The sequence below is a fragment of the Bos mutus genome, chromosome 4 (assembly GCF_027580195.1).
Source record: "Bos mutus isolate GX-2022 chromosome 4, NWIPB_WYAK_1.1, whole genome shotgun sequence".
Lineage (NCBI taxonomy): Eukaryota > Metazoa > Chordata > Mammalia > Artiodactyla > Bovidae > Bos > Bos mutus.
This window is the reverse complement of record NC_091620.1, coordinates 19,133,745-19,159,698: the sequence shown is the minus strand read 5'-3', so window position 1 is coordinate 19,159,698 and position 25,954 is coordinate 19,133,745. Positions and strand designations below refer to the sequence as shown.

Genomic DNA, 25,954 nt, shown 5'->3' with positions numbered 1-25,954 from the left:
TAATCTTTTTTTTATTTCTAGAACTTTGTATGAGAGAAATCATATAATATAAACCATATTCTTTTTTTGTTAAGCTTCTGCCTCTTAGCATAATATCTTTGAATTCATCCATATTGTTCATTTCTTTCCTTTTTTTTTTTTTGGCTGAGTAGTATTCTAGAAGATAAGCATTAAATATTTTATAGTTATAGAATTTTAAGTTTTTTGTTCCATTATATTTTGCATTCCTCATTTTAAAAAGCAAGCAAATCGTTATATGTGTTTGACTTTCTTTCCTTTGGAAGGAAACTGGTGTCTCCTGATATAGGATTCACATACCAGTAAGAATAATTGACTGTGTTTCATTGTTGACTTTTTGATTAAATAACGACCCTGGTTTGATAGGTGGGCTTTGCTGGTGGCTCAACTGGTAAAGAATCCACCTGCAATGTGGGAAGACCTGGGTTCAATCCCTGGGTTGGGAAGATCCCCTGGAGAAGGGAAAGGCTACCGACTCCAGTATTCTGGCCTGGAGACTTCCATGGACTGTTAATAGTCCATGGGGTTGCAAAGAGTCTGACATGACTGAGCGACTTTCACTTTCATTTTTAAGGAAAAGTGTGTGTGTGTGTGTGTGTGTGTGTGTGTGTGTATGATAGCTTTGGAAAAAATGACATGTTATTTTTATCCATCCGATTTTGGACTGCTGTCTTTGTCTTTGGGCACAGGTATTATTTATTTGCGGGTGTTATTTCATGTTGTTGTATTTATAGTTTTTTCTTCTCCTGTGGGAATTTCTCTCCTTTTTTTCCTCCCTTCCCCTCAGTTTCAAGGGAAAAAAAAAAAAACCAAAACCCCTATGATCTTCTCGTCTGCATCCTTCCCTCCAGAGCAAGTTGCAGTAGTTGACAGGAGCAGCAGAGGCTGCTTTCAGGACTCTGGAAAAAGCAATTGAAGAGGAGGAAATGACCCTCTTTGCTGAAAGTAAAGAGAATTTAAGTATTGCTCATTCCTCTTCAACTGCTCTCCCCAAGCTTTCTGGGTTCCCTAAGGGAGATTGTATTCCGGGCTGTTCAGTTCATCATGTCAGCAGTTACCTGCAATGGTCTTTCTCTCATTCGGAGCCCTTTCAGTGGCGAGGAGCCTGCTAACAGACGAGCATGAGAAAGGAGGCACCTCTAACAGTCTGACCTTGGGCTCTCTGAGCCTCAGGTTCATCTGTAAAGTGGGGATAATAACAGTGCCTCATTGGATCATTGAAGGCTTGAGGTAGCTGAAAAGCTCTTAGCATAGTGCCTGATTGATATCAAGGTTCAGTACATGCTAGTAACTGAATTAATTTGATGTAATAGGTACTCACTCACTTTGGGAGTTAAAACGAATTACTGCTGGTAACTGGGCAGTGAGTGATTCGAGAGCCAGCCAGTGGGGAAGGAAGATGAGGATCGGCCAGATGGTGTAATGAGATCTCAGCCTTTTATTTATTTCACCTTTCATGTGTAACAAGACAGCTTGGAAAAGTGTAATTTCAAGAGTGACAGAACATAACCACAAAAGAGGCAGGGCATAAGTAGTTAAAAAGCCGTGAGCCGTGTCTGAACCCTTGTCCATCTGATTTGAGCTCAGATCCTTTCATCTTCGGGGACCTTGCTCATCCTGCCTCTGGTCTCTCTCTCCTCGAGATCCTGGCTGGCGAGGCTTGCCACAGCTCATCGACTCGTCCTCGTGGCTCGGCAGGTGACAGAAGCCCTGTTCTTGCTTAGTTCTGGCTCCTGGTTCTCAGCTTTGGCTCTGTGCTTCTGGCACCAGTTCGGCCACCCACCTTGGCCTGTGACCCGGGACTTCCTCCCATTTATTTCTGGAGCATAAAGCCACTTAGCCAGACATCCTGGTATCTTCTCGGAACATTTTCAATACTATGAACACTATGCATCCCTCCACATGAGACTTGCAAAGCAGACGTGATACTGTAGCACTGGTCCTGGGCCATGTGTCCCGAAGTTTTTATTAATATTGGAATTTTTTCCATCTGAACATAGGAATGTTAATCTTGATTACGATACATTAATCTTGATTACTATAAGCATTGATAAGAGCCCACCTTTCAATTCTGTGGTCAAAACAATTGCTTAGAAGTAAAACTAAATGATGAGTTGGCCCAAGGGGTGTGTTCAGTGTCGTTCAGCTTTATTGAGAACATAGTAGTATTAATCATGAGGATCACTAATACTTCATCAGAGCTTGTCACGTGTCAGACACTGTTCTAAGCACTTCACATTTATTAGCTCATTTTATCTTCCTAACAACTTTATGAGATGGTTGTTAATCTCAGGCTAGTGTGAGATTAATAGCCCTAGACAGATGAAGAAGCTGAGGGATAGCAAGATGAAGTAATTTGTCCAGGGTCACACAGCTAGTAAAGGCTTCCCTGGTGGCTCAGATGGTGAAGAATCCTCCTGCAATGCAGGAGGCCTGGGTTCGATCCTTGGGTTGGGAAGATCCCCTGGAGGAGGGCATGGCAACCCACTCCAGTATTCTTGCCTGGAGAATCCCCATGGGCAGAGGAGCCTGGCAGGCTACAGTCCTTAGGGTCGCAAAGAGTCGGACACAACTGAGTGACTGAGCACAGCTAGTAAGTGTCAGGACCCTGATTCAAAACCAGGGCCTCCTTGTCACCCCTCACGATGGCCCCTGTGTCTTAGGTGACAACTGCAAACAGATTGTCCCAGGCCCACGCCCCACATGGCCTAAGATGATGATAGAATGTCATGCTTCAAATCGAGCTTCCCTCTGAGTCAGCTGGGTTTAGGTTCGAGCCCTTGCCTTTGTCACTTCCTGATGTGTGACTTTGGGCAAATTCTTCAGGCTTGCTGAACTTCACTTTTCCGTATCCTCACAGTATCTCACAACATTATTATGACCTTAAATGAGATCATCGCAGTTTCTGGCTCACATCAAAAAGAGCAGCACCTTTTATTTTGGAAGAATAAGGTACTGTGTGCTGCGTCTTGTTCAAGTTCTACAAAGTCAGTGTTAGGGGTGCCTAAGGGAAAAAAGGATTACGTGAACATTTTTTTTATTATGGAAATTTAAAACATATAAAAATACAAATAGTATGATGAATCTCCATATATCAGCATTCAGCTTCAACAAATATCAGCATTTTATTAATCTCATTTCCTTTGTCTCTTCCTGTTTTTTTTTTTTCCTGGAATATTTTAAAGTAAATTCCAGATATATCTTGTAGCTATACCCATAAATACATTAGTATGTTATTTTTAATAATTAAAGAACTTTAAAAAATCACAACACCATTAACATGGGCCTAACAAAATTAAGTACATCATGAGAAACGCTGGGCTGGAAGAAGCACAAGCTGGAATCAAGATTGCCGGGAGAAATATCAGTAGCCTCAGATATGCAGATGACACCCCTTTATGGCAGAAAATGAAGAGGAACTAAAAAGCCTCTTGATGAAAGTGAAGGAGGAGAGTAAAAAAGTTGGCTTAAAGCTCAACATTTAGAAAACCAAGATCATGGCATCTGGTCCCATCACTTCATGGCAAATAGATGGGGAAACAGTGTCAGACTTTATTTTTTGGGGCTCCAAAATCACTGCAGATGGTGACTGCAGCCATGAAATTAAAAGATGTTTACTCCTTGGAAGGAAAGTTATGACCAACCTAGATAGCATATTCAAAAGCAGAAACATTACTTTGCCAACAAAGGTCCGTCTAGTCAAGGCTATGGTTTTCCAGTGGTCATGTACGGATGTGAGAGTTGGACTGTGAAGAAAACTGAGCGCCGAAGAATTGATGCTTTTGAACTGTGGTGTTGGAGAAGACTCTTGGGAGTCCCTTGAACTGCAAGGAGATCCAACGAGTCCATCCTAAAGGAGATCAGACCTGGGTGTTCATTGGAAGGACTGATGTTGAAGCTGAAACTCCAGTACTTTGGCCACCTCATGCGAAGAAGTTGACTCATTGGAAAAGACCCTAATGCTGGGAGGGATTGGAGGCCGGAGGAGAAGGTGATGACAGAGGAGGAGATGGCTGGATGGCATCACCGACTCGATGGACAAGGGTTTGGGTAGACTTCGGGAATTGATGATGGACAGGAAGCCTGGCATGCTGCGATTCATGGGGTCACAGAGTCGAACACAACTGAGTGAACTGAACTGAACAAAATTAAGAATTCTGTACTGTTGCTTCTGTTTAATCACTAAGTTGTATCTGACTCTCTGTGACCCCACAGCCTGTAGCCTGCCAGGCTCCCCTGTCCATGGGATTTCCCAGGGAAGAACACTGGAGTGGGCTGCTATTACCCTCCTCCAGGGGATCGTCCCAACCCAGGGATCGAACCCATGTCTCCCACATTGGCAGGCAGTTTCTTTACCACTGAGCTCCCATGGGCGGCCCCCCGACCCCGCCCCAAATCCTTTATGTCATCTAATATTCAGTCTGTGTTTACATTTTGCCTGTTGATGCCAATTTCTGCTTTATGGTTTTGTTCAAATCAATATCAAAACAAGTTCCACACAGTGCACTTGATGTCTTATCTTTTAAGCCTCATAAACTCTCACTCCCTCCTCCTCTCATAGCATTTATTTGTTTTAGAAACCAGGCCTGTCTGCATTTGCCCTGTAGAATTTTTCATCCTCTAGATTTGACAGTTGACTTACATGGTTCAGTGGTGGGCAGAGTCATATTGGAGCCTGAGGCAAAAAGAAGAATCAGTAATACGGAGTCTGTATTTAAAACTCTGATATTGTGTTCATCATGGATCTTTCAGGCTCATTTTGATTTTTTAAGCATGATGTATTAAAGTGTTTATCTCCATTCCTGTGTTTTGTGGTGTTCCCTTAAATTTTGCACCTGAGCCAAGTGGTTCCTCCCTCCCTTTGTTCCAGGCCCAGCTCTTGTTCCTCTGTCTCGCCTGTGTCTTGTACACTGGTGATTAGTTCCCTGCTGCTGCTTTTTTTTTTTTTTAAGTCTTTATTGAATTTGTCACCATATTACTTCTCTTTTTTTTGTTTTGGTTTTGTGGCTGCAAGGTATGTGGGATGTTAGCTCCCCAACCAGGGGTCGAACCTGCGCCCCCTGCTTTGGAAAGCGACATCTTAACCACGAGACTGCCAGGGAAGTCCCCAGTTCCGACTTCTAGATCTTTGCTCTTCAAAGCATGAGCTGCGGTCCAGTGGAACGAGTCACTCCTGGGAGCTTTTACAAATGCAGAACGCCAGGGTCCAGCCCAGACCTGCTGAGTCAGAACCCGCATTTTTAGCCAGATCCCCAGGGGCCCTGCCTGCGCAGTGAAGTCTGAGGAGCGCTGTTTGGAGGGTGTGATTCCAGTCAGGGTTAGTTGTTGTGGCGAGAGTGCTTCACAGACGTGTTCTGGATCTTAGTGTATCACATCAGGAAGTACGTGGTGTCTGATTGTCCTGCTTTGGGCGATGTTAAATTGATCAGTGGGTTCAGATGTGATCAGGCTGACCCATCCGTTAGAAGGCTGAGAAATCTCTTCTGAGCATTCCTTGGAGTAACATGGTGAAGAGGGGGGCAGCTGGATGGATCTGAATGTTGGCTTACACTTACCCATCGGTGGCCCTGGATAAGGTACCTCATTTCTTTGGCCTGTAAGCAAAGATGGATCATGGTTGATCCATCTCACTGGGCGTCACACAGGTTTTCTTAGGCTTGGCACAAAGCAGGCTCTCCATCAGAGGCATTGCTACTCTTCTTCTCTTCTTTCCTCATCAGAGACAGTGTTGTAGCAAAGATGTCTCAAGTGGGGCCTTGCAGAATGGATGGAATGATGTTCTGGGTGAGATTCATGACCTGAGCACAGGCAGGAAACGAAAGTGTGTGGTGTGTTCTTGGAGACTGGCGAAGAATTTGACTTCACTATAGAGTTTTTTTTTTTTTTTTTTCTGTAGAACAAGGGGAAAGCCAGATGGTGGAAGGCTTTGACTCTAGGCAGTGTATAGTATTTGGAGCTCAAGGAGAGGAGGATGTCTGGAACAAAGAGGCGTTTAGGAAGTTGAATTCTGGTGCCTAGGAGGGAGAGAAACGTGTAGACTGTGGAGATGGCGGGGCGGGGGCAGTGTTCCAGTACTTCACATAGAAGAGAGCAGAGGCCAGAGTGCTGGTGTCAGGAGGGGAACATAAAAGGGCAAATATGAAGTTGTGGCACTGTGAGCAATGACTGAGTGTGGGTGTGGGTGCCATGCCAGCAGACTTCTGTTTGGTCTGGGTTTCGCTTCTTACTGGTCACGTCAAGTTGCTTAACTTCTGAGCCTCCTTTTCTTTATTGGTGAATGGGGACAGTGAGGTCTGTTTAGCAGGTTACCTGTAAGGATTCAATGAGATGGTGCAGAGATTTTGGCAGTCCAGTGGTTAAGACTCCGCCCTTCCAACGCAGGGGATGTGGGTTCAATCCCTGGTTAGGGAATCAAGATCGCAAATGCCCCGTGGCACGGCCAAAAGGAATAAAAAAAAAAAAGAAAAAAATGGTGTGATGCATGTCACGTGCTGCACTTTGATAAATGCTAACTAATAATTACTAGATGGTTGGTTGTTTGGTTAAAGGAGAGGAAGTTAGGAGAAATCTTTTTCAGCTTCAAGCCTAGAATAATTGACATGAGTTTGCGCAAGCTCCAGGAGATTGTAAAGGACAGGGAAGCCTGGTGTGCCGCAATCCATGGGGTCACAAAGAGTCAGGCACAGCTGAGAGACTGAACCACAACTAGGATAACTGGTGATACAGAAAGAGGAAGGTCGCCTGGGAGAATTGGTTTAAGGAGGCTGTGTTATATATTTATATTCCTTTTTAGATGTATTGAGTTTGAGACCTTGACGGGATGTCCAGGAAGGAATGTCAGATTCCAGGGGGAAATGATGCAGGAGCCACACTTGGCTAGACCCATGCTATTTCTTTTGGTACAGTTTATGGGTCCAATAATGCCTTGTGCTTTATTTCTCAGTATCTCTGGGATTTCTGACAAAGCAGAGGTTTTACTTGGACATCCATTCAGATTAGCCTCTGAGTTTGCAGTCAGTGGTCCAGAGCCTGGCTGGTTGAGCAGCAGTAGAAGGTAACGAGGCTCTTCTCCCTCATGACTTTTCCTCATTCCAGATTTTGTTGCAGTTTGAAGGAAGCAGTTTATTTTGCTTTTTAGCCATTTGAAAGTTCCTCTCTCTCTCCCTTTCTCTGAGCACAATCTGATGCTGAAATTTGAGGTATCAGTAGGTGCTGTTTAAAGAAGTTCATTTATGGGCGATTAAATAACATGCCTTTCGGCCTATATTTGATAGAGAACAGGGGGACTTTTTTTTTTCAGTGCAATGAAGTTTAATTATTTCCCCGTTCCTTTTAACTCTTGTCATATTATTTAGGAAACAGGTCTCTTAAAAAAAAAGTCTATGTTGTTTATTTTACCTCCTTTCCATGTATTTTCTGTATGTTTACTGGTAGAAGGTGGAGTGGGATGGGGCGGGGGCACTGAGCTGGAATGGCAGAGATATATATTTATGTGGTATTTGGTTTTAATTTTACATAATTTTTAGGGATATTTATATCAGTGGTTTCAGCTGCTCCAAGCACTGCAGAGAGAATAATCATCAGTTCAGTTCAGTTGCTCAGTCGTGTCCGACTCTTTGCAACCTCATGAATCGCAGCACGCCAGGCCTTCCTGTCCATCACCAACTCCCGGAGTTCACTCAAACTCACGTCCATCAAGTCAGTGATGCCATCCAACCATCTCATCCTCTGTCGTCCCCTTCTCCTCCTGCCCCCAATCCCTCCCAGCATCAGAGTCTTTTCCAATGAGTCAACTTTTTGCATGAGGTGGCCAAAGTCCTGGAGTTTCAGCTTTAGCATCATTCCTTCCAAAGAAATCCCAGGGCTGATCTCCTTCAGAATGGACTGGTTGGATCTTCTTGCAGTCCAAGGGACTCTCAAGAGTCTTCTCCAACACCACAGTTCAAAAGCATCAGTTCTTCAGTGCTCAGCCTTCTTCACAGTCCAACTCTCACATCCATACATGACCACAGGAAAAACCATAGCCTTGACTAGACAGACCTTTGTTGGCAAAGTAATGTCTCTGCTTTTGAATATGCTATCTAGGTTGGTCATAACTTTCCTTCCAAGGAATAAGCGTCTTTTAATTTCATGGCTGCAGTCACCATCTGCAGTGATTTTGGAGCCCCAAAAAATAAAGTCTGACACGGTTTCCACTGTTTCCCCATCTATTTGCCATGAAGTGATGGGACCAGATGCCATGATCTTAGTATAGATGATGCTAAAATGGACCCCTCTCCAGGTGGTCACTGGCAGCTCAAATACTGCCTGTCGTGGAGCAGCACAAATACTGACGACAGTAGCTGCGAGGTTGTGTGTTTACAGGTCAGAAATTTTCCAGATCTGTCCTGAATCCTGGAGCCCAAAGTAAATAACCACTTTCTGTGTGCGACTTACATAGTGTATGTCATTGAGGGAGGTGAGGGAGATAGAAAGGAATTCTCCCTTCCTGTGCTTTCTTCCTAAATGTTGTTGTTTAGTCGCTACGTCGCTACTCTTTGTGACCCCATGGACTGTAGCCTGCCCAGCTCCTTTGTCCATGGGATTTCCTAAGCAAGCATACTGGAGTGGGTTGCCATTTCCTCCTCCAGGGGATCTTCCCAGTCTAGAGATCGAACCCATGTTTCCTGTGTTGGCAGGTGGACTCTTGACCACTGAGCCACCAGGAAAGGCCTTCTCCCTGAATACCTGTCATAATTTCCATTTCATCCGTTTTCTGTGTTTTCTCTTTCTGTGCAGATAGGTGAGAGTACCTTGTACATAGTTGACACTCCGTGTGTGTGTGTTTGTAATTATATCCATAAATATGTAATGGTTGACAGAACAGAAAAAACTAGTATTTTGGTTGCCAATTAAAGTTAATATTATACGTGTGTGAAGGAGACTCTGTGGCACAGAATGTTTAAGTTGGCCTGTTGGGTGGAAGCGGATGAATGGAAAAAGAACAGAAAGCAAAAGAAGTAAATGAACCACAAGAGAAAGTCAGAGTATTTGTGAGAATAAGGTAGGGGTAGAAATCATCCAAAAAAAGTGACTAGAGGTAGCAGCTCAAAGAATCCCTTTAGTGGCAGCCAAAGTCCACACTTGAGCATAACCTAGCAGCCAGCTGGAGGTGGTCCTCAGACCTCAGCCTCTGTGAATGTTTGGACAGTGGAGTTGGAACAGTTGGTATTTTATGGAAAGCCGAGACTCAGATAAGAGGGTGAAAATAGAATAATTTCATGTTCTAAGATGAGAAAAGAAGATTTAGGCTTCCTCCATGTCCATTTCTCTTAGTCAGTAGAATGAAGGAATAACCTGCAGAACACATTTCTATCTCTCTGGTCAATGGAAATTTCTACAGAACAGACCCAAATGATTCATTTATTATGTGAGCGGAGCCCTCAGGGGATGCTGTTTTTCATTAAGTCATTTCCCATCCTGAATTAGAGAGGAAATGTTTTATAGAGTAAACCTGAGAAATAAGCTACTTGAAATATTACAAGAGGTCCACTTAAGTACACAATGAAAGTGCAAGTCACTCAGTTGTCTCCGACTCTTGGCAACCCGTGGGCTGTAGCCCACCAGGCTTCTCTGTTCATGGAATTCTCTAGGCAAGAATACTGGAGTGGGTGGCCATTCCCTTTTCTGGGGGATCTTCCCAACCCAGGGATCTCACTCAGATCTCCCACATTGCAGGAAGATTCTTTACCATGTGAGCCACCAGGGAAGCCCAAGAACACTGGAATGGGTAGCCTATCCCTTCTCCAGGGAATCTTCCCAGCTCAGGAATTGAACCTGGGTCTCCTGCATTGCAGGTGGATTCTTAACCAGCTGAGCCACCAGGGAAGTACACATGAGTATAGACTGAAACGACTGGGAATGAGTAAACTTGGAGGAAGTTGGCTCTGGAGTTCTGTATTTCAGAGAGTAAGAAAGAATAAGCCCTAGTTTACCCAGAGCTTCATGTAGCCGCTGGCCATCACTAGAGACAGGGCCTTCCCACTGAGCAGAGAGATTGGGTCTTTGTCTGACTAATAAGTGTTCTTGACTTAATGAATAAAGAGTGGAGTTAGGTTTAGTTGGGCTTTTTCCTAAGCCGGTTTGCAGGACATAAAGTAATCACTCTAGCAATGCATTGTGAATTGAGGTGACCATAGTGGTAGCATAGACCTGTGTGTAGTTAGACAGTGGATGGAGCTGTATTGACTGCTTTTTGTGTTATTTGGGCTTGGCCTTAGAGAACAGAGCAGAAGCAGAGTGTCGAGAGAAGAATCACCATTGTTGAGAATGAGAAGGCTTAAGTTCTAGTACTACGTTTTTGAGTAACTTCTGTCTGACAGTGGGCAGATCCCCAGACCAGAAGTTTCTCAGACTAGATGAGTTGGTTATTTTTCAGGAGCTCGAAGGAGATGGCACTGTTGAAGGAGTCCCTGTTGAAGTGAACCTTCACAATCTCGTGGGGTTTAGGGATTGGAATTATATATGTTCTGTGTGTGTGTGTGTGTGTGTGTGTGTGGTGTGGTAGGTGTGTGTCTCTTTTCCCAGAAGAGGATCACTGCTGTAGTAAACTTGGTTACTAATGGAATGCCATGTCATTTGATTGACGGGGATCAGGCTGTGTTGGGAGAGGTTGAAAAGTATTGGACTAGATAATTTCTAAGGACTCGCCCGACCTTAAAAATGTCAGTTGTCAGGAAATGGAATTTGGGCTTGGATGACAAGGGTTCAATCCATGGGTTGGGAAGATCCTCTAGAGCAGGAAACAGCAACCCACTGCAGTATTCTTTCCTGGAAAATTTCATGGACAGAGGAGCCTGGCGGACTATAGTCCTTGGGGTCACAGAGTAGGGGCTTGAACTTGAAATCAGTTTTGTATAAAGCAGAAACTCTGTTTGCATGCCTCAAGAGGAAAGCTGGTGGTAGAAATTGCTGTACAGTTTGCCTCTAGACTATAGTGGGAAGTATTTTGAAGGGGGGGGAGTAGGATGGATCAATGTAATTTTTCTCTCCATGTAGAGTTGTTAGTGAAGTAACAGCTTATCTTATTTTGCAGTCCTAAAGTAATAAATAAAACATTTATGGCTCAGAATAAATTGAGAGCATCCCATTTCCTGCAGTAGCAGGCATGTTCAAATTCTTTTAAAGCCTCAGGCAGGGTGACATCAGCAGATTTTTTTCTTCATTTTCTAATCCAGAAGCTTCTAATTTCTTTCTGTATAAGAACCCACATTTTAGTACTGAGCAGATCTTCAGGGACCCTTTTTGATATGACTACATTTTGCAGCACCTCTTTTAAATTGTGTTAAACTTCAGTGCTCTCAGGGGACAGCATGCTGTAGTGGATGGAGTGTGGGCTTGCAATTTATATGCAGTATTTGTTTTTTCCTGTTAGCTATGTCTTTGGTTCACATTCAGATACTTGACCCATTAGCATTCTGGAGTTTCTGAGTTCCTGACTTAGCCTTTCTAGAGGGCTCTAGCTCTATGACCCTCTCCCACAAACACACACACGCCACACACCCACCCCCATGGGTCTTCTTGATCCAGTCAAGTCTACCCACTCCAGTATTCTTGAACTTCCTTGGTAGCTCAGCTGGTAAAGAATCCACCTGCAATGTGGGAGACCTGGGTTCCATCCCTGGGTTGGGAAGAGCCCCTGGAGCAGGGAACAGCTACTCACTCCAGTATTCTGCCCTGGAGAATTCCATGGACTGTGTAGTCCAGTTCAGTTGCTTAGTTGTGTCTGACTCTTTGTGACCCTATCTGCAGCACGGCAGGATTCCCTGTCCGTCACCAGCTCCCGGAGTTCACGCAAACTCATGTCCATCGAGTTGGTGATGCCATCCAACCATCTCATCCTCTATTGTCCCTTCTCCTCCCACCTTCAATCTTCCCAGCATCAGGGTCTTTTCAAAAGAGTCAGTTCTTCACATCAGGTTGCCAGAGTATTGAAGTTTCAACTTCAGCATCAGCATCAGTCCTTCCAATGAATGTTCAGGACTGATTTCCTTTAGGATGGACTGGTTGGATCTCTTTGCAGTCCAAGGGACTCTCAACAGTCTTTTCCAACACCACAGTTCAAAAGCATCAACTCTTTGGCACTCAGCTTTCTTTATAGTCCAACTGTCACATCCATACATGACTACTGGAAAAACCATAGCTTTGACTAGACGGACCTTTGTTGGCAAAGTAATGTCTCTACTTTTTAATATGCTGTCTGCTGCTGCTATGGAGAAGGCAATGGCACCCCACTCCAGTACTCTTGCCTGGAAAATTCCATGGATGGAGGAGTCTGGTAGGCTGCAGTCCATGGGGTCGCTAAGAGTTGACATGACTGAGCAACTTCACTTTCACTTTCACTTTCATGCATTGAGAAGGAAATGGCAACCCACTCCAGTGTTCTTGCCTGGAGAGTCCCAGGGATGGGGCAGCCTGGTGGGCTGCCGTCTATGGGGTTGTCACTTCAGTGGTGTCTGACACTGACTGAAGTGATTTAGACGGCAGCCCACCAGGCTCCCCCACCCCTGGGACTCTCCAGGCAAGAACATTGGAGTGGGTTGCCATTTCCTTCTCCAATGCGTGAAAGTGAAGTTGCTCAGTCATGTCCAACTCTTAGCAACCCCATGGACTGCAGCCTACCAGACTCCTCCATCCATGGAATTTTCCAGGCAAGAGTACTGGAGTGGGGTGCCATTGCCTTCTCTGAATATGCTGTCTAGGTTGGTCATAACTTTTCTTCCAAGGAGCAAGTGTCTTTTAATTTCATGGCTGCAGTCACCATCTGCAGTGATTTTGGAGCCCAAAAAAATAAACTCAGCCAGTGTTTCCATTGTTTTCCCATCTATTTGCCGTGAAGTGATGGGACGGATGCCATGATCTTAGTTTTCTGGATGCTGAGTTTTAAGCCAACTTTTTCACTCTTCTCTTTCACTTTCATTAAGAGACTCTGTAGTTCTTCTTCACTTTCTGCCGTAAAGGTGGTGTCATCTGCATATTTGAGGTTATTGATATTTCTCCTGGCAATCTTGTTTCCAGCATGTGCTTTATCTAGCCCAGCATTTCTCATGATGTACTTTGCATGTAAGTTAAATAAGCAGGGTGACAATATACAGCCTTGACGTACTCCTTTCCTGATTTGGAACCAGTCTGTCGTTCCATGTTTGGTTCCAACTGTTGCTTCCTGACCTGCATACAGATTTCTCAGGAGGCAGGTCAGGTGGTCTGGTATTCCCATCTCTTGAAAAATTTTCCACAGTTTGTTGTTATCCACACAGTCAAAGGCTTTGGCATAGTCAATAAAGCAGAAATAGATGTTTTTCTGGAACTCTTGCTTTTTCTATGATCCAACGGATGTTGGCAATTTGATCTCTGGTTCCTCTGCCTTTTCTAAACCCAGCTTGAACATCTGGAAGTTCATGGTTCACATACTGTTGAAGCCTGGCTTGGAGAATTTTGAGCATTACTTTTCTAGCTTGTGAAATGAGTACAATTGTGTGGTAGTTTGAGCACACTTTGGCATTGCCTTTCTTTGGGATTGGAATGAAAACTGACCTTTTCCAGCCCTGTGGCCACTGCTGAGTTTTCCAAATTTACTGGCATGTTGAGCGCAGTATGTCTGTATTGACTGTATATGACTGTATAGTCCATGGGATCAAAGAGAGTTGGACACGACTGAGCGACTTTGATTTCATTTTTTTTGCTCTTATGACTGGAGTTTTCCCTTCTCTCCTGTCCTGCCCCACAGTGAGCCCTCCTCTTGCCATTTGGTGAGCATGACCCTGAAAGAGCATCCCCTTCAAGAACACCAGATTCTCCTACAGAAAATAACTTTCAGTGTCTCCTCCAGAACAAAGTCTGCCTGAGCACAATGAGTCAATCTCTGCTGTTCAAACATTTGCCACTTATTTATTAAACAGTTATTTATTGAGTATCTTAGATTGTGTGTAGAAGTCTGTGCTCTATGCTGTGGGAAAGAAAATGGTGAATTATCCATGACTTCAGGACCACTATCATCAAAGAAGAAAGATAAGACAAGCTGCTTTGTGTGTGGTAGGGTAAGGACTTGGGTGGTGGTGTTTGGTCTTCAATTTTTTTTTTTAAAGGGAGAGGAGAGGAAATGATCACATCCCTGGAGGGGAAAAGTTAAGTTCTTTGTGTCTTTTAGGAATAGCAAAGCATGCTGTTTGCCAAGAGTAGGGGCAACATTGAGAGCATGATGGGGATACGCGCCCTATCCACCACATTTTTCCTTTGGCTTTGAGATGAGGTACGGTGTCCGCTTCCCTGGGTCACCTGCTGTTCTCTGTCCAGGGTCCTGACGTGCAGGCGCTCTCTTCCTGCTTCCGCTTTCACCTGCTCATGGGGATGAACTTCTCCCTCTCATCCCTCCTGTTACCATGTGTGTATCTTTTTTTGGGGGGAGGAGGTCTTTGTTACTGTTCACAGTCTTCTCTGGCTGCGGGAGCAGGGGCTGCTCTCTAGTTGCCGTGCGAGGGCTTCTTGTTACGGTGGCTTCAATTGTTGTGCAGCACAGACTCTAGGGCGCACAGGCTCAGTAAGTGTGGCACATGGGCTTGTCACAGCATGTGGGATCTTCCCAGACCAGGGATCAAACCCACCCCCCTTGCATTGGCAGGCAGATTCTTAATCACTAGACCCTCAGGGTGGAGAAGGAAATGGCAACCCACTCCAGTATTCTTGCCTAGAGAATCCTGTGGATGGAAGAGCCTGGGGGCTGCTGTCCATGGGGTCACACAGAGTCAGACATGACTGAAGCGACTTAGCGTGCATGCATACATTGGAGAAGGAAATGGCAACCCACTCCAGTGTTCTTGCCTGGAGAATCCCAGGGACAGGGGAGCCTGGTGGGCTGCTGTCTCTGGGGTCACACAGAGTCGGACACGACTGAAGTGATTTAGCAGCAGCAGCAGAGCCCCAGGGATGTCCAGCCGTGTTCATCTTTAGTCAAGAACTCTGTCTGGAATTCCAGACGTGTATTTCTAGCTGTCCCCTGGATCCTCCCACCTGGTCTCTCACCGTTGTCCCAGATCGACCTATCCAGACCAGGCATAGCTCCTCCTCTCCTCAACTAGTCCTCCGTGTTGCCTTCCATCTCTGTGAATGTGACACCTTCCACTGGAAGGTCAAGGGGTCTTTGACCCTCCCTACCCATGAACCAGCACTTAAGTTCACTCCTCAACCTCTGCTGAACCTGACCCTTGCCCTCTTGACACTGCAGCCAGAATGATCCTTCCACCCTGTCAACCTGGTCATGTCAGTTCCCTTGTTAAAACCCTGCAGTGGCTTCTTATGGCCCTTAGGGTGAAGCCCACATTCCTTAAATAGGTTAGAAAAGGCTCTTGGAGGCCCCTGTCCTGGCTCCTCCTGGTGTGCTGCTGCAGCCGTCCTGAGCTGCTTCCAGTCCGGGCCTCGGCTGGGACCTGGCACTTGCAGGCTTTCCCCATGCTCTTTCCTTTGCCTGCATTGTCCTCCCTGTTTTTGCCTGGCTACTTTCTGTTTCTCTCCTAGATCTCAACTTCACTATCCATGTAAAAGTCTTCTCTAATTCCCTCAAGACAAGGTTAGATACCTCTACTAGACACTCCTTTTATGGAGTAAAAATATAAGTCATATCATTTTATGGAGTAAATGATATAAGTCATATCATTTGATGATTGCCTAACAAATTGTCTTTCTTCCCTCCTCAAACTGTAGACTTCACGAGGATGGGGACTGTTGTTATTCACCTGTATATCATGCCTGGCATGTTATCTATCAAGAAACATATCTTTTACTATATCACTGATATTTACCAAGTGCTGTTCTTTGCTCCTGGATCCCAAGCTTCTTCAGGTCAGGACAAAGTCTTGTTCATGGTGCTGTACCTGGCACTTTGTGTTAAATCAGTTTCACCAGTTCCTTTTGGGAACTTTATTGCACTTGAATTTATATCTATTAAAAAAAACTGTATGAATATAAATTCTAAGAGTTATGTTAGCTGGGACTAGGAAGTGATGTGATAGCTTAATAAATGTGCTGTAAAGTATGAATCCAAAGAAGTACTGCCCATTCAGTATGGTCTGGAATTAAGAAGTAGCAGCATTAAGGCATTTGAAAGCCCGCTCTCCCACTTAGCAACACGTGCTCTTGGGCAAGTCAGTTCCTTTCTTTGAGCCTGGGCTTCCTCATCTGTAAGATGGGAATATGCCACCTGCCTTGCAAGGTGGTTGTGTGCTGGGTCCCTCAGTTGTGTCTGACTCTTTGCCACCCCGTGGAGTGCAGCCTGTCAGGCTCCTCTGTCCTTGGGGATTCTCCAGGTCAGAATACTGGATATGAGTTGCCATGCCCTCCTCCAGGGGATCTTCCCAACCCCGGGATCGAATCCAGGTCTCCTGCATTGCAGGTGGATTCTTCACCGACTGAGCCCCTCAGGGAAGCCCTGCAAGGTTGTTACAAAGACTAAAGGTTTATGAAAACAACAGCCATATAGTATCTGGTGCACAGTAGTTGCTGTGTGGATTTTAAGTTATTTTCTTTTTTATTGCAGCGATGCTGCCATTATGGAGAACATACTTGAAATTTCTTTTTTGAAATAGTTTTCAAAACTTGCTGTAGACCTTCAGAATATGTCAATAGGAGAAATATCTTTTCTTTTGAGGATAAGTTTGAGTTTTAGATACAGCTTGGTTCAGAGAACGTGCTCAAGATAGTTGATACCGTTTTTTGATATTTAAAAACCTAGGTGTGATTATAATGAGGATTTCTTTTGTAATGTCTAAATTGGTACATATTCTGTCTTTCTCACAGGTGGCATTGGCAGCGTGCATATTCCATTTAACATCCAGGATGTTAACTATCTAAATATCTTTTGACTTTCAATAGCATGCTGATACATCAAGTAGTTATTAGTAAGCTCAAGAGAGCTGAGATCTTTAATAATACACTTCATCACAAGTTAACCATCAGAATTTTACTTCTAGCAAAAAAAAAAAGAAATTGAGAAAAAATGATCCAAGATGCTACCCATATTCCTGTATCTGTTTGGGGGTCTTCCCTTTTCAGCTGGGTCCATTTCAGCGTGGCTGAAATGCAGTAAGGGAGGTGGTGTCTGCTAATGACCCAGAGGGGCCTGGTGCCTTCAGAGGCCTGTCCCTAGTAGGAGGAGGAGCTGGCTGGGGGAGACGGACAGATACATAGAGATAGGCACTCAGCTTTTACAGAAGCATGTGTTTGTACGGAGTAATCCGCAGGACGTCTCTGTAGGATAAGATGAGGCACAGGTCATTCTGTCTACTAGGAGAAACACATTGAGGCAAGGAAGAGGAGGAAGCCAGTCCCCTGAGACTGGCAGCAGAAACTTGGGCAGTCTGGAAACTAGACTGAGGGTTAAATCTGCTGAGAATGCTCAGGTGACTACAAGGAACCGTTTTATTTTATGATCCAACGGATACAGAAGGCCTGTATTTTGCCTCATCATTGTACAGAAGGGCATGAGTCTGAAGGGTTATTACAAAGGGTTATTGACACTTAACTATTTTTAAATATTTTACTAGATTGTACTCTGAATCTGCCTCATCTTGCATGCATGTTCTGTTGACTTTAGAATAATTCACTGAGAGCAGTTGATGGAGAGGCTTGGAAAGAGCCAAGCATTTTTGACTCTTGGGTGGGGGAGGGAGATGAGCTTGGATTCCCTTTGCCGAGGGCTAGTCGGGAGCAGTATCGCTCGAGCAAGAGGGCTGAGCCTGGCTGTAACGGCGCCTCGTGGGGTTTGTTGTAGAACCGGATGCACTTTTCAGGTACTGAAAGTGAAAGTCACTCAGTTGTGTCCGACTCTTTGTGACCCCATGGACTATACAGTCCATGGAATTCTCCAGGCCGAATACTGGAGTGGGTAGCCTTTCCCTTCTCCAGGGGCTCTTCCCAACCCAGGGGCAGAACCGGGGTCTCCTGCATTGCAGGTGGCTTCTTACCAACTGAGCCATCCGGGTTTGAGGTACTAGTGTCATTCTAATGGGACACTGTCGCTGCCCTTAGGTTTCAGGTGGGCAGCAGAGATACTTCCTCTTAGGGAGTGCTTTCTCCTGGAAGCTGTTGGCTCTGTGAAATTGGGCTTGTCCTGCAGCCTGGCTATGGAAGAAAATGCCATAGCCTTTGACTGCAACTATAGCGAAAAGCAAAAGTTTAATTTTAATTAGTATGTGTTATTTGTGTGAAAAGTATTATAATTCTATTACAGTGCAGTGCTATATAGTCGATTGTGTTAGTTGGGTACCTAGGTTGGTTGGACTTATGGACAAACTGGACTTAGGAATGCACCCTCAAAACGGAACTTGTTTGCATGTAGGGGACTTACTGTACTGTAAAGATGCAAAATTCAAGGTCTTTGATGTTATGAAAAAGGTCTAGACAGGAAATTTAAGTAAAATAACCCTTTCGAAATCATTTTAATTCTTCCCTCTAAATTGTTTACTGCTCATGTTTTCTGGGTATTCATTTTCTTAACTGTTGTTAGCCAGGTTGAAGTTACTATATGAATGCCAGCAACCCGTGTTAGAATGGACTCTTACAAGGAGAAGATTCTGGAACATGGTAGGCAGTCAGCCATTTAAAGTGGTCTTAAGGTATAAGTGGCCCAAACACATATTAGAAAGCTTAATGCTGAATAGATGAACATATTCTGATAGAACATTTTGTTTTTGCAAGCCAAAATTTTGCCTCATGCCAGAATTTTCCATTTATGATATAATTGTGTATCTGACTGTGATATAAAAAATAAGCGATTTAGAGAAAACACTAGCAGAAGCAACTATATATCAAATTTATTTCTGGCAAATGACCTGAATAATTTTACTGAATAAGAAAAACGCAGGGTATGTGCATTCGTTTTTCTGTTGCTGCCCTAACAAATTTCCACAAACTTAGAGATTTAACACAACACAAATTTATTATCTTACAGTTTTGTGGCTTCCCAGGTAGCTCTGTGGTAGAGAATCTGCCTGCCAGTGCAGGAGATGCAGGAGATAGGGGTGTGATCCCTGGGTTGGGAAGATCCCCTGGAGAAGGGAATGGCAACCCACTCCAATAATCTTGCCTGGAGAATCCCATGGACAGAGGAGCCTGGCGGGCTGCAGTCCATGGGGTCGCAAAGAGTAGACGCGACTGAGCACACAGCACTGTTGTTCGTGGAGTAGAGATCCAACACAGGGCTCCCTTAACATCAAGGTGTCAGCAAGGACAGCGTTCCTCCTGGAGGCTCCGGAGAGAACCCCTCTCCTTCCTGGGTACCCACACTCCTTGACTTAAAGCCACCTTCCATCTCCAAAGCCAGCGAGGCTGCACCTTTGCGACCATCCTTTCCTGATCACATTTGCTGCTGAAGTTTCTCTGCTTTTGAGGACCCCTGCGATTCCATTGGGCCCACCTACATCATCCAGAATTCTCTCCCATCTCCAGACCCTAACTTAATCATGTCTGTAGAAACCCTGTTGCCACATAAGGTAACCTTTTCAGGTTCTGGGAATTAGGATGTGAGCATCTTAAAGGGAGTGGGGATTATTCTGCCTGCTGTTGTGTGGGAACTCCTAACACGGATTTCATTCGGAGAAAGTACCTTTCAGATGTGCCTGTGATTTGTTGCAGGTCTTAAGGAACGTTCACTTGACTATTTTAAAGAGTTATATTTACTTTAAAAAACGATGATTTGGATCTGAACCTACTTATTAAAGCTAACGTTCCTTCTCTTTTGTTTACTTTGATAGTGATAACCTACTAAGGAGAGCAGCCTGTCAAGAAGCTCAGGTAATGCAGTTTAATATGAAACAATTAAAACCCGCCTTATCTCCACCGTGCAGAAGTCTTGGGCTGTTCCAGGGGACTTGCCCAGCACCTTGCATCAGTGCAGCTTGGCTATTTTTTCCCTCACTATCGGGATGAATCAGGCTGCCAGCCAACTCTGAATAGAACTCGAGGAAGTTAACCATCTGGTGAAAAGCAGTTCCAACGCCCACCCCTTCAGACTTGTTTACTTCTGGATTAGTCCAAAGAACACAGAACCGGACTGGTTGGCGTTCTGGGAATTTGTTCATGTCTGCAGGTGGCCTGGAAGCTCTGGCTAAAGCCAGATTCATGCCTAAGCCGAATAAGCCCCAAGGATATCAGTTCAGAGCAGTCGTTACCTCTCAAAGTCAAATCTTCTTAAAACTGTTGATTCGTACTTTAAAGCCTGTCTCTTTAGCCCAGCTGAGTCATACCCTGTGCATTGTTATTCCCCGTCTCAGGTATTGCACTTAAATATTCGTCTCTCTAGTTAGAGTTGAATTGTTCATCCTTTCAAATTTAAGATCACATTTTTTTTCTTCCCTCCCCTCCAAATATGCACATTATAACTTGCAGATGAATTTGCATGGTTAGGTTGCTTTTTTGTTATGTCACTTAAACTTATGATGTCAGAAATACCAAAAAGAAACATGAAATTAAAAAGTGACAAAGGCATGATACATTTAGTAGAAGTAGGGGGCAGAAAACATTCTGAAATGTTGTCATGGATGCCAATGACAATAGACACTATGAACGAATTTCTCTCTTTCGGGATTCCCTAACTGTTCTAAATCCATGTTTTAGGAGTTTGATTGCTTTGTTGTTTCATCTCATGGCTCTGAGTTGTTCAAATAAACTTTAGTATTAAATTTGAGGTGATCTTCACCCCAAGCTAATTTTGCATTAGCAACTAGAAAATCATGCACGGGGCAGCCTTTTGCTCTTGAACAAAGAGTGGATATGGGCACTCACTCCCTTTCTTGTGCGAAGTATTAATACCTTCACCTCTGCTCTGAATTCCCTCTCCTCCTACTTTTTCATGACCCTGTTCCTTCCGTTGTTTCTTCCCTTGCATGTTTCCCTCTTCCCATTGTTCTAATTCTCCACTTCCCAACACCCATTTAGCTCCTCTCATCTGAAAAAAGGAAGTGAATTCATCCTTACAGTCTACTCATTCTAGTTGCTTTTCCTGTGTCTGTCCCCTTTCAGTCTAAATTCTTGAATAAAATACGATATTTTTTTTAAAGCTCACATAAACTCACCTCATTATAGTTTCATGTAAACTCCTTCAGTTCAGTTTAGTTCAGTCGCTCAGTCGTGTCCGACTGTTTGCGACCCCATGAATCGCAGCATGCCAGGCCTCCCTGTCCATCACTAACTCCCGGAGTTCATTCAAACTCATGTCCATCGAGTCGGTGATGCCATCCAGCCATCTCATCCTCTGTTGTCCCCTTTTCCTCCTGCCCCCAATCCCTCCCAGCATCAGAGTCTTTTACAGTGAGTCAGCTCTTTGCATGAGGTGGCCAAAGTACTGGAGTTTCAGCTTTAGCATCATTCCTTCCAAACACCCAGGGCTGATCTCCTTTAGAATAAACTGGTTGGATCTCCTTGCAGTCCAAGGGACTCTCAAGAGTCTTCTGCAACACCACGGTTCAAAAGCATCAATTCTTCGGCACTCAGCTTTCTTCACAGTCCAACTCTCACATCCATACATGACCACTGGAAAAACCATAGCCTTGACCGGACGGACCTTTGTTGGCAAAGTAATGTAAAGTAATAACTTTTGAATATGCTATCTAGGTTGGTCATAACTTTCCTTCCAAGGAGTAAGCATCTTTTAATTTCATGGCTGCAGTCACCATCTGCAGTGATTTTGGACTCCTTAACCTACTATAAACCCGAGTCTTGAGTCGCAAGTAGCTAAGGCTTCTAGAGGCTAAAAACCCAGGACCAAGAGGAATAATCTAGAACTATAGATCTGGAATCTGGCTGGTTAATTCATTCCTGGCCAAATTCCAAAAATAGTATGGATAGAAGAAGAACAAATTACAATATTATATTAAGGTCTAACTCAGAGTGAAAACAGTAGAAATTATGAAGTACTAGAAACTTTTTACAAAGAAACAGTATATCCTTCTGAAGTATTCAGCAATAAAGGTTTATTTTTGTCTTTAGAGCAAGTAATAGACAATAATAAGAAAGGATCTCCAGTGGGCTGTCAGGGAGGTGGTAGAGTCAGAACCAGTTACTTAGTAAGATACCTGGTATAACTTTCATTTTTCTTCTTTGCTTTGTACTTCTGTACTTGAATTCTATCTTGGCCCAGACCTGCTTCCCACCAGTTAAGACTTGAAATTTTGCCGTCTTAGGGATTTCCCTATTCTGCTTCTTTTTATTGACTATCTTCTCCCATCCTGATGGAGCAGTGGCAGCTGTGATTAGTCCCCATTGTAACCCCTTGCATCTTATCTGTGAGTCTGAACTCTGTCTCATCCATTGTCTTCTCTTTAGAACTGATAGAGTGGAAGCTTGGGTTTTGAAGTTAGATGGATATAAATTCTGAACTTGTAATTTATTAACACTTTGACTTAATTTTTCTGAATCTTGGCTTTCTCATCTATAGACATGGGAATATTTAATTCCTACTTAGTTTCTGAGAACTAAGAACAATATGTGTGGAAGTGGCAAATATTAGGCACTTAGTAAACATTAATTATGTTTCTTTTCCTGTACCAGTTGATGCTACTGAGTTATCATTCAGGGTTGCAAAGAAAGGAAGCAGCTAGAGTATGAGATTTATTTTTTATGTGTATAGAGATATGAAGGTTAATTGGTAACACAAAGATTTTTCATTAATAAGCTTTATAGATGGTTGGGAAGAACCCCTGGAGAAGGGAAAGGCTACCCAATCCAGTATTCTCACCTGGAGAATTCCATGGATTGAATCGTCCATGGGGTCCCAGAGAGTTGGACACGACTGAGTGACTTTCATTTCACTTAAAAGGAAAAATGATTATATTCTGAAAACTAAAGACAAACTTCCTTTGTGACAGACTGCATCCTTTTTGGTTGCAATAAACCTAGCCCTATCTTATAGAGAAAAGAAAAGTTACTTACCTGTAGTAAGTGAATGAAGTGGGTGTTTTATTATAATTTAGCTTACTTTTATTAAGTAACGGTCCACTTTTTTTAAACTTTTTGTTTTGTATTGTAGTATAGTTGATTAAAAATGTGATAGTTTCAGGTAAACAGCAGAGGGACTCAGCCTTATATATATACATGTTTCTATTCCCCCCCAAAATGTGGAAAATTCTTAAAGAGATGGGAATACCAGACCACCTGACCTGCCTCCTGAGAAATCTTTATGCAGGTCAAGAAGCAGCAGTTAGAACTGGACATAGAACAACAGACTGGTTCCAAATCAGGAAAGGAGTACGTCAAGGCTGTATATTGTCACCCTGCTTATTTAACTTATATGCAGAGTGCATCATGTGAAATACCGGGCTAGATGAAGCACAAGCTGGAATCAAGATTGCTGGGAGAAATATCAATAACCTCAGATACACAGATGGCACCACACTTATGGCAGAAAGTGAAGAAGAACTAAAGAGCCTTGATGAAAATGAAAGAGGAGAGTGAAAAAGTTAGCTTAAAACTCAATGTTCAGAAAACTAAGATCATGGCATGCAGTCCCATCACTTCATGGCAAATAGATGGGGAAACAATGGAAACAGTGACAGACTTTATTTTTTGGGGGCTCCAAAATCACTGCAGATGGTGAGTGCAGCCATGAAATTAAAAGATGCTTACTCCTAGGAAGAAAAACTGTGACCAATCTAGACAGCATATTAAAAAGCAGAGACATTACTTTGCCAACAAAGGTCTGTCTAGTCAAAGCTATGGTTTTTCCAGTTGTCATGTATGGATGTGAGCGTTGAACTATAAAGAAAGCTGAGCACTGGAGAATCAATGCTTTTGAACATCGATTCAAAGGTGGTGTTGAAGAAGACTCTTGAGAGTCCCTTGGACTGCAGGGAGATCCAACTAGTCCATCCTAAAGGAAATCAGTCCTGAATTTTCATTGGAAGGACTGATGCTGAAGCTGAAACTCCCAATATTTGGCCACTTGATATGAAGAGCTGACTCATTGGAGAAGACCCTGATTCTGGGAATGATTGAAGGCAGGAAGAGAAGGGGACAACAGAGGATGAGATGGTTGGATGGCTTCACCAACTCAGTGGACATGAGTTTGAGCAAGCTCCGGCAGTTGGTGATGGACAGGGAAGCCTGGTGTGCTGCAGTCCATGGGGTCGCAAACAGCTGGACACGACTGAGTGACCGAACTGAATCTCCTCCAAACCCATCTCCCATTTAGGCTGGCACATAACATTGAGCAGAGTTCCCTGTGCTGTTACAGTAGGTCTTTGTTGCTTATCCATTTTAATTGTAACAATGAGTACATGTCGATCCCAAATTCCCTAACTATCCCTTCCCCCATTCCTCCCCTGTGGCAACCTTAAGTTTCTTCTCTGAGTCTGTGAATCTGTTTCTGTTTTATAAGTAAATTCGTTGGTGTCATTCTTTTTAGATTCATGCAGCTTTATTGTTGTTTACGGTGGGGTTGCTGCGATTCATGGGGTCGCAAAGAGTCAGACACAACCGAGCACCTGAACTGAGCTGATGGTGGGGTTGTCAATACGAAATCTTGGAAGAACCTTGGCTTCCTCAGGGTAGACACCGGAAGTAAATTCTTTTGGAATGAAAGAATATATGTGTTCACTAACTCAATAGAAGGACACTTACTGAAAACTTTTCTTTGTTCCTTTTTAGGTGTTTGGCAATCAACTTATTCCTCCCAATGCGCAAGTGAAGAAGGCAACTGTGTTTCTCAACCCTGCAGCTTGCAAAGGGTAGTTCAGTCTGTGCTTTGTTACAAATTCAGTTTTTCCAGGGGCAAAGAGTCACGGTGTCAGGCAGCTGGTTGGAGTCTGTGAAACTGGAAGCACTGGGTTCATTGCTCTTGTAGCCATAAGATTCAATTGTATTGTAGAAATCACGGTTTAAGGGGATATAACTGTAAAGCTCACTGATGCTTAGCCAACTTGTCTAATTGAATTTTAATAATTATTGCAGAATTAGCTCACTCAAATCAGTCTTATCTGCTTGGTCCTAGTCACCTTGGGAATAGCTTCTGCTGCCGTGATATGAGATGTTCAGAGATGGCCAAGAATATTGTGGCCTTGTGAGGTCAGAAACATTCTTCCCCCATGCAATGAATGTAGAGTTAGGTCTTGGAGGTCAGCCGGGAGGACGCTCAGTCTTCCCGACTAAGGAAATGACGCTTGGCGGTGGGGGACTGTGGTTAGAGATAGGAGGGCAGACTTAGGTCCCTTGCTATGTCACTGTTCTAACAGTCCTGGAGGGGTCATGTGAGGCAGTTGTGAGAATTAACATGTGAGGACTAGCTGGGACCTTGGTTGATAGTCATGTGTTCATTTATTGTAACAAATGTAGGATACTGGTGCAGAATGTTGAAAGGGAGGGAGACTGTGTGTTGTGGGATAGGGGGGAGGATCAGGGAGGGGGTTATGTGAGAACTCTGTATTGTCTACTCTTTTTTACTGTGAACTTGGGCTTCCCTGGTGGCTCAGAGGATAAAGCGTCTGCCTGCAATGTGGGAGACCTGGGTTTGATCCCTGGGTTGGGAAGATCTCCTAGAGAAGGAAATGGCATCCCACTCCAGTACTCTTGCCTGGAAAATACCATGGACAGAGGAGCCTGGCAGGCTACAGTCTTAATTTTTTAAAAAGTACCGTAAGCAAAATAAAAAACTTTTTCTTTAATACTATTAGTTGGGAACAACTCATTCAGTTGGAAAGGATTTTTGATAGTTTCTAGAAGAAATCATTTAAAATTTAAAATTACGATTGTTTTTTGTTTATTTACGGCTTTGCTGGGTCTTTGCTGCTGTGCACGGAGGCTTTCTCTAGTTGCAGTGAGCAGGGGCTACTCATTGTTGCAGTGCTTGGGCTTGTCATTGTGGTGGCTTCTCTTGTTGCAGAGCACAGGCTCAAGGGTGTATGGGCTTCAGCAGTTG

The 25,954-nt window shown here is 43.8% G+C and overlaps 1 protein-coding gene across 1 annotated transcript in view; it reads left to right on the top strand.

Annotated features, from left to right (window-relative positions):
• AGK (acylglycerol kinase) overlaps positions 1-25,954 on the top strand; it is a 102,221-nt gene that overhangs the window by 14,450 nt on the left and 61,817 nt on the right. Inside the window, exons 3-4 of the mRNA XM_005901068.2 lie at positions 19,800-19,839; positions 24,688-24,767. Of these exons, the coding sequence (XP_005901130.1) occupies positions 19,800-19,839; positions 24,688-24,767 (120 nt within the window). The remainder of the gene's footprint in view (positions 1-19,799; positions 19,840-24,687; positions 24,768-25,954) is intronic.